Genomic DNA, 9,499 nt, shown 5'->3' with positions numbered 1-9,499 from the left:
GTCAAAATGGTGTAGACAGTGGCTGCTAAAGCGAAAGCAGTTTTCTCATGTAAATTTGCTGCGAGAGTTGCAGGGCGAACCTAACGACTGGCGAAATTATTTGCGGATGGATGTCGACACATATAATCATCTCTTAAAGCTTGTAACACCTCATATTATGAGAAAAAGTACTTGTATGAGAAGGGCAATTTCTCCTCATGAACGGCTGGCGGTAACACTAAGATTCCTAGCAACAGGAAGGAGCTACAAGGACTTGGAATTTTCAACTGCAATATCAAAACAAGCGTTGAGTGAAATAATACCCAACACATGTGAAGCTATTTCCGCTGTCCTGAAGGATGAGTTCATGAAGGCAAGTCAAGTAAACTAAGTCTGTCAAGTTACAGATAATATTTCTCGTGTTGTAGACGTGTTTGAAACACAGTAGGCCTATATTATTAGAGATTATATACCTACATGGCCAATGAGCTGCAGTTTACTTTGTTTCTGAGTAGGCATTTTCAGTTCGCTACAGTGTAGAAGTAACCTGTTACAAACTTTCGTTCCAGGATACAAAACTCCACTATGAATTCTAGACAGAGATTCGTTATCTGCCTGAAAAGTTTTATTTGTAGTACTGTGGTGGTGAATACTTTAGTTAATCTCTAAGTTACTATTGTTATGAACCACATGTTAGGTAGTAAAACAAGTCTAACAATCCTTCTGTCCAGAACACACAGTTGCAAGACCTTCCAATATTAGCTTAACACAATCTTCTGACTGCACTTTCTTCAGAACAGATAGGGCATGCTTTTTCATATTGCTACAATGTCACATAAGATTACGGCATAGGACAGTATACCAAAAGAAGAGTGCAAATTCAGTGTGTAAATTTCTGCAGGGATAACTTATTGGGTGATTTTATTGCAACAATTTCAACTGAATGACTACATCATTTATGAAAACAGTACACAGCAGTATAAATTGCTGTAAAATCTTAGTTTTTGCTCATTGAGTTCACTCCAGTACTTTTAATTCACACTTGCTACATACACTTTTAGGACACAAAACAATGGAACATTTCAAACACAACAGTGCTCAACATCTTGTCTTTCTCCTCTTTGACTTTGTCGTAGAAGCTTATGTCATTAATAACAGTATTGGGTTGTTTAGAGTACCCATCATATCTTCCTCATTCATTTTTCATAAGTACGTTAGCATTAATCCAAAATATTTAATATGATACTGGGAAAAATACCTTTCACTTAAGGGACACCTGGCCCCTTGGGACCCTAACAACTTAACAAAAGTCAGACTAGCAAAGGCATACCTGCAACAAGGTTGAGGTGGTAGCCAACTGACTGCTGGGGAAGTTCCAGGGGGGGGGGGGGGGTGGGAGGTGATTGTGGCATTACAAAAATAAAGATTAATAAAGGAGTTTCCCTCAGGTCAATAGGACCTAGGTGTACCAGTTGTGGATTAATATCTGCAGCAAACTCACCCAGTTAAGACTTGTATGTTTTCTATCTTGTAGAGAAGAGAATAGTAGCAAAAGTCAAGTAATAGTGTTATCTACAAGAGAAATCTTAAACTGTTTCTTATGATCCATCTTCAGTGGAATCACTCCTGGAACTTCTGTGGTGGTACAAATAAGACATCACATTGATTATTGATAATGCACTGCCTATGATGAATGAATTATTTGTTACCAGAACTTAAAAGATCTGAGGATTTCTTCAGATCATTTCCTGAATAACTAATTATTATATCACCTTCATTATAGCATATCTTTCTATTAATTTCCCAAATACTCTAAGGAACAACAATAAAACTTAATGTCCCTATAAGGGACACAGTCAGGTTTCAATGATACAATAAAAGAAATGAAATTAGTCTCTCCGCAGGTACTTCATATATAAGGCAACAGCTGTACACTGCAATTTACACAAGACACTACCATAATTGGGTATTCTAGAAAATATATGGTACAATAATAACAGGCAAGGCACAAAAGATTTGAGGCAACAAAACATGTTTTGAAATAGAACTTTATTGGCTATCAACTGTTCACAGTATGCATCACTTGCACTTATAATGTGACATTAAAAACAACATATGTAAACATTTTGCATTATTGAAAACCTTTAAAAAACTGTGTCAGGTTTTGGCTTTCCATGTTTGAAAGTGTCTCAGCCTCAACAACCTTAAAGTTTCTGTTTAAAGACTCCATGTCACCTTCAAATAGCACATCATTGATTAATTTTTGTGCAATGATATTCTGTTGAGGGGTGAGTGCACGTAGCTTGTTCGCCACATGCTGGCCGAATGTGTCGAATGGATCTGGTGGCTGCATTGTGTTCAATTTTTTGCCCACCAGTGACAATATTTCGCCTGTTTTATCCTCCATTGAACGTTTCCGCTTCCCACGAGGAGCGTTACTCAAGCTGTTATTAGAGTTTGATGATCTCGGAGTAACTGGTGTCATTGGAGTTGACTCTCCAGTTACTGGTGTCACTGGATTCGAGTCAGTATCTTCAATGGCTACATTTTCTATGTCATTCTCTCCTTCACACTGAAAAAATAAGAAAGATTGTATGTTTGTGATTTTTGCTTTGGATTTTGTTTCTTATATCTTTATTGAGCTTATGAATAATTTTTGGAAAAAAGTATGCATATTGGAATGTACAAAACTGATACATTGTGATAAGAGCCAAGCTGTAAATATTGTGGTGGTATATGATTTGACATGGTGTAATGAAAAACTTAACAAATATGTCTAGCTAACAAAAACCGAGAAATTGTTAATAAAAGGTCTTATAGAGTTCCATAATCTCACATCTTAAAACGAAAACAGGAATGCTTACGAAACACACACTGCACTGAGCAACTAACTCTTTTATCCACATAAAATTCTGAGACAGTGTAGAATGAATACTGAACAAAAACACTTTCAGACAAAGAACAACTCGATGGAGTTTCATTTTTCTGTTATTGTTGTGATCATGTACATTAACAATTAGCTGAATGTTACTGTTAACAGAAACTTTACACAAATTTATTTTAATTCTTTTTTTCATTGCAGTTCCCAAAATGTGAAGAAGACTGGCTGAGAATTGCAAGTGATTTTGAAAGCAAATGGCAGTTCCCTCACTGTTTAGGAGCTATTGATGGGAAACACATCATAATTGTACCTCCTAAAGAAAGTGGATCGTTTTTCTTCAATTATAAGAAAACAAATAGTGTCGTCTTAATGGCTGTAGCTAATGCAAATTATGAATTTGTGTACTGTGATGTGGGAACAAATGGGAGAGTATCCGATGGAGGGGTTCTGCAGAACACTAAATTTTATGAACTTCTTGTTAATAATAGTTTAAAAATTCCTCAACCTCAACGAATTGCAAATTCGCAGGAAATAGGCCTAATGGAGTATGTTTTTGTTGGTGATGATGCCTTCGCAATTCGCAAAGATTTAATGAAGCCATATCGTCAAGAAAAATTATCAAAGGAAGAAAGACTCTTTAATTACCGCCTCTCTAGGGCACGCAGAGTTGTTGAAAATACGTTAGGAATATTGGCATCAAGGTTCCGTATTTTCCATACAACCATAAACTTGAAGCTGGAGAATATTGACACTGTGGTATTAACTTGCTGTGTTTTACACAACTTTTTGCGCAGAAGAAACCCGCAATTTTACACACCATATGAGTCACTGGATCGCGAAAATATCAACGAATGTTCTCTTGAACTGGGCGAAAGATGTGACGAAGAAATTATGCACGCCCTGCAACGTGGAAGAAGTGGACAAATTTTTGAAAGCGCAAAAACTGTTAGAAATAAATATAAACATTATTTCAGTACTACTGGAGCTGTTCCATGGCAGGATGGATTTGTATCGTAATAAACTTTGTGTTGTAAAACATGAACAAGTAGTCAAGTATATTCATGTTTCTTTTTATAACAGCAGTTAATTTTCTATTATGTTTGCACACAAATATATTCTTTTGAATAAACTTTTGATAAATGTGTGTGAAATATATTGTTTTACATTACCTCGTGTTCCATTTCCTCGCTCGTTAACACTCCAATTTCATCTTCAATTGTACTTCTGCTTGGTCTTGGCGTTTCTTGATCACTAAGAAAGCCAAGCAGATCAAAATACCACAGCGTTGGCTGGTACACCTGATCCACTCCTACACCAGATCTTCGAGATTTCTGCACCTTCGACAACTCTTTCCGGTAAACAGTTCGCAACGAATTTTTTTTTTTTTGTCACTGTTTCTCGGTTTGCCGAGGCGTCAACTGCCCGCAATTTTACAATTAGAGAATTGTATGCTGCTGCCTTTTTATCTCTGTCACTATTTCCTTACTTTTTATCTTCCACAAACATGTGTGGTGTCTATATAATTCAATGAACTCACTGATAAATTCGCGCGAACACTGACGAGTATCAGCCATTTTGATGCCCTGTGCGCACAAATACAAACACTAGACTGAGCAAACAGCTGTTTCGCGCCATATTTGCGGCGATCTCCTGTCCACACGCTCCAACTTGTCTGCGCAGATGTGGTTTGAACCCACAGATTTGAGAGGTTTCGCTCAAACCTCCAACTCCAACTTCCAGGTTTGCACACACCTCAGGTTGGTGCAAATCTTCTGTCCACACGCAACGATCTGTCTGCGCAGATGTGATGTGCGCAGACATTTGCGCAGACAGATCGTTGCGTGTGGACGGGCCTTAAGCTAAACATTATCTTTGTGGAGTTACGCCATTCAGTTCTGTGTAAGCCTTATTTGTGTAAAGAGGTGAATAAATGAACTACTGTAAAATGGGATTGTTGTTTCATGAAACCGACCTGCACTTCCTCCTCACTGGTGACCCCGAGTTGTAACATCTTCCGTTTTCGCCGTTTTACTGTGTCCGCGGCCTCCGTGTAGATTATTTTCACGTGTATTACATCAACAAAACATTCAAACAATGACTTTGGCCAAACACCTAGTGCCGGATTTTGTGATCGACATGCATCATGTTGCGGGCAATGTACACCCGCCAGGACTGCAACACGATGCCTCTCTCTCGACGATTACGCCGATTTTGCCGGATGTTTTCGAGCCTGCAACAATAAGTGAGGTTAGGAGTGTGCATGACTCTGGCTATCAAACGCCTTTATTCCCTCCACATGTGCCCTCCCTCATCGACTGTGCAGTTACCTCTTACGGATCTCCGTGCAGTGCGAGACCAATGCCGATTTCTGCGAATGCTTCGTCGGACAAACTACCACTGCCATGACAACAATTCGCTATGCTGCAATCCATGCCATCCCATGTGGATACCTGCCACGTGGCTGGAACTGTTCCATTCACAGGTCAACCTCCTCAGCATCTGACCACGCCCGCGCATACCTCGCTTCAGCATCAGCACATGACTTCCTACTTCGAAACCTCAGACTGCAACAAGAACAAAAACTTATCTGTGCCTGACCTCCACCTCTATCCCACTGCCACACCTTGGTGTTTTGTGCCATGACATTCACCTTATCCACACACCGTTTTGAGTGGAGTGACTATGAACAGTGAACATTCGCATATTGCATTCTACGTTCGACACCATTTCCCACACTGTGCTTCTGGACAGCCCGCACCTCCGCAGCCTCCCTGCTACTCAGGTGGCCCTGGCTTTGATCAAACATTGAGCTTTCCATGAACAAAAACTTTGAACTTTTTCTCACCTGTCGCCCATGCGCCAGCTCCAGTCGAGCTTCCACTACCATTCTCAGCACATCTCGATGCCTCATCCGCATCGGTCTTCCGCAAACCGTCAATTCGAGCACACCTGCAACGTGTTGAGCTTCCAAACCAACAATCGACACATTATGGTGTCTCACCCATGTCAGCCTTCCGCGTCATGATGGATCGCACTCAACTACAACTTGTAACCTTCACACTGCCATCAGAACAGCCATCGTTACCATATCCCCTGGAGGCACACTCTCCTGGAATTCTACTGCAACAACAGCTCGATTCAGGCAGTGCCCCGACGAACTCAGCTCAATCTGTTCTTCTGAACATTCTACAACACTTACCGACGCTGCCGCCATTCAATCCCGACAGAGCAACAACCTGGTTCAAAATTGTGGACGAAGTGTTCGACCATTACAAACTCGACGAGGCAACCAGGTTTCTGTGCCACAACACCCATCTGCACGACCAGGAGGACTTGATTGCTGACCTGGTCGATGCCCGGGACTCATCTACCCGATACACTCTAGCCAAAGAGACAGCTCTACTGCGGCTTGCATGCTCAACTGAGGCAGCAATACAGCAAGTGCTCCACGTCGAGCAACTAGGTAACGACAAACCTTCCCAGCTCTGGAGACGGCTGTCTGCCCTGGTCAGCGCCAATCTATTCTCTGACACAGCTCTCCTCGCCATCTGATCAGATAAACTATCTCCTGACATCCGCTTTGCTCTGGCTCAAAGGCCTCCTAAACCTGTCGAGCAAAGAATGACGATTGCTGACAAGCTACACGATGCATCACTGCTCCACTTCGCCTGCCTGACAAGTCTCAGGTTCAGGCTCGTCGCCCTGCATTCGGACACGGCCGGGGCCGTACTGTGCCGACTGTTCCACTCGCCCTGGGAAGCAGTAAACAAGAAACTGTGACGTTACCGGCTCTTCCCGCAGTCATGTCCCCTCCTGCAACCGAACCTGCTGTGGCCACCGAACCTGCGCCACCGCCACTGCCAACGAACTTTCCGCACGAAATGCAACCGCACTACCTGTACTGTTACTTCCACACACGGTTTGCTGAGGCGGCACGAAACTGTAGACCACCCAGCTACTTCCCAAACGCCAATCGCAGGTAGGTTCGGGTGCCACCTCCTGCGCTCAACATGACAGGCACCCCCCAGTGCTACATTCTGTCCGGGAACGACTAGATAATTGTGGACGACTTTACATTAAAGACATTTCGTCGGTACATCTTTTTCTAGTGGACACAGGCGCCGATGTTTCACTGCTGCCCCCCTGCTTAGCATCGTCGAACATCCTCCCTTGTCATACTTCACTGCAAGCCGTGAATTCCACTAAACTACAATGCTCAGGTTCAACCTCACACGTCGTCTCACTCTCCGCAAACTGCAAACTCGAGTGGACTTTTTTAGTATTCAAAATCGACGAGCCTATACTAGGCATTGACTTCTTGCGACACCACAAACTTTCACCGGACCTAGTGCGAAACACAGTGTTTCATCACTTGTCAAAGGCTCACTTCCCCTGTGCTCCTGTGCACATTGGTCCAGTCTCATCTCATCCGTACCTGCTTGTCTCTGTCAATAACGTTACAAGAAACGATGTATAAGTGCCTTGTCGAGCTTGAACACATCACTCATCTATGCAAGGAAAACTTCCAGCTCTCCCTCCGTCTCTATGAAACATAGCTCTCCGATGCAAGAAAGGAATTACAGACACAACAGCAAGGACAAAGCAAGGTCAGCAAGTGCGCCGAATCTGCTTGCAATCCCAGCAATCGAGCTTCCATGTGTTTACCTCCTGCTACCCCTCGCAACTGTGCTATCAAGACTGCCATAACGTGTACTGACAGTTCCGTAGGGCCACAACCTCCTAACATGGCAGCGTTTGACACTCGGCCAGACACAAGTGTGCATGTGTGGCGAGTGTCATGTGTTCCCAAACTGACAGCTCCTACCCCACCCCTCGTGGACAGCACCTGAAACAATGCAACTTTGGCTCCTGCGTGTCACCGTGCGACCACCACTGACAACACAAACAGTGTATTTGCACCAAGCGTTTCGCCCACGACCACGCTGCCACAGGTCGCGCGCACAGACAATGGACGCACTAACGCTTCACGTGCTCTCCCAACGACGGTGCCACTGCTTTGGGGTGGTGGCCATCTTGTCACGTTGACTCCTGGGACACTTCACCACCTCAGCTCCCGTCGGATCCGCCGAGTGGCTCCGAGCACCACGACCTCGCCTCGCCTGCCCTGCCCTCCACACATTGTAAACAATCCGCCTCCCATGCTGCCGGCAACATGGCGTGGTTCACAAGGTTCACCTCACACCAGGTCCTCCGATCTCCAGTAAACCACGTTGACTTTGTCCCGAGCGCCTCTCCGATCTTAAAAAGCAGATTTATGAGCTTCTATGCTCCAGCGTCATTGAACTGTCTGCAGCAGCTCGTTTACACCCATTCATATGACACCCAAGAAAGACAGGTCCTGGCGCATATGTGGAGACTATCGTAGACTAAAGCACGAACAATTATGGACACTTACCCCATACACAACATTGCCGACTTTACCAGTTCCCTCGCAGGTGTGACCATGTTCTCTGTCATTGTTTGCAAACGGGCCTACCACCAGATCCCCACGACTCCTGAAGACATCAAGAAGACAGCAATCACCACCTCAATTGCGTTATTTCAGTTTTGATTCATGCCCTTCGATCTGAAAAACGCAACCCAGACCTGGCAACGCTTCATCAACGAAGTGCTATTCGAACTAAAATTCTGCTTTGGATATCTTGATGACATTCTTGTGTTCAGCTCCTCCATCAAGGACAACATTCGACATGCTCAAACTGTTGAGACACTCTCGCAGCAGCAGGCACTGAGACCAACCAGGAAAATTGCAGCTACATCAACCCGCTGTCACTTTTCTTGGTTTTCGGGTTTCGGCATTTCACCGCCCCCTGAGAAAAGTACAAACAATACTGAACCTACCCAGACCATCACCATTCAAAGAGTTCCAGCGCTTTCTGGAGATGGTTAATTATTATCGCCGTCATCTACCTCGGGCTGCTGAGATTCAGGCTCCACTGACGGACTCCTTGGCAGGCACCAAGACTTCTGGATCTTGGCCTGTTCCATGGACCCATGCTATGACTGCCTCTTTCACTGCCCTCAAAAATCTTCTTCCTGAGGCCTGCACCATCGCACATCCTCATCCCAATGCACAGCTTTTCAGCACCACAGACACAAGCAATACTGCCATCGGAATTGTCCTTAGCCAGACTGTCAATGGCCAAACTTCGCCTCTGCAGTTCTTCTCTCCAAATTAATGCAGGGGAAGAAATAGTAGGGAGGGATCCAAAAATTGATAGGTTAGAAGTAATTATGCAGCTTCTGAGTAAGCAGAATGAAAACATAAATAATTTAAAATCTGAAATGAAGGCTGAAATTGACGAAAGGTTAGGGGAGAATTTGAATAAGCAAATTAAATGCAATAAAAACTGAGTTAACTGAGGTCAAAAATACACTGGAAGGTAACTTAAAAGTGATAGAATCGAGGGTGGACAATGTGGAGGAGAAAGTAATTGTTTTTGAAAATGAATTCATTGCTGAAAATAGTAACAGAGCCAGGGAAATTTAGGAACTTCAAAATGAAAATGAATCACTAGATGAAAAATTAGAAGACTTGAAAGTAAACAGTGTAAATGCAGTCAGCTGTGTTGAGAAGAAGGTTGACAGTTTAGAATCAAATCTTACCAGTAAATTAGA

General features: G+C 43.4%; 1 protein-coding gene across 1 annotated transcript; it reads right to left on the bottom strand.

The window, feature by feature from the left end:
- Positions 1 to 2,110: 2,110 nt before the first annotated feature.
- On the bottom strand, positions 2,111 to 4,181 carry LOC124622249. Its single transcript, XM_047147906.1, has 2 exons — positions 4,030 to 4,181; positions 2,111 to 2,551 (listed from the first exon to the last, which is right to left on the bottom strand). Exons 1-2 carry the CDS (start codon positions 4,039 to 4,041, stop codon positions 2,111 to 2,113), a joined length of 453 nt encoding a protein of 150 aa, XP_047003862.1. The 5' UTR covers positions 4,042 to 4,181.
- Between the last annotated feature and the right edge of the window lie 5,318 nt (positions 4,182 to 9,499).

The sequence above is a fragment of the Schistocerca americana genome, chromosome 7 (assembly GCF_021461395.2).
Source record: "Schistocerca americana isolate TAMUIC-IGC-003095 chromosome 7, iqSchAmer2.1, whole genome shotgun sequence".
Taxonomy (NCBI): domain Eukaryota; kingdom Metazoa; phylum Arthropoda; class Insecta; order Orthoptera; family Acrididae; genus Schistocerca; species Schistocerca americana.
Note: the sequence above shows the minus strand (reverse complement) of the source record. Positions and strands in the feature narration are given on the sequence as shown.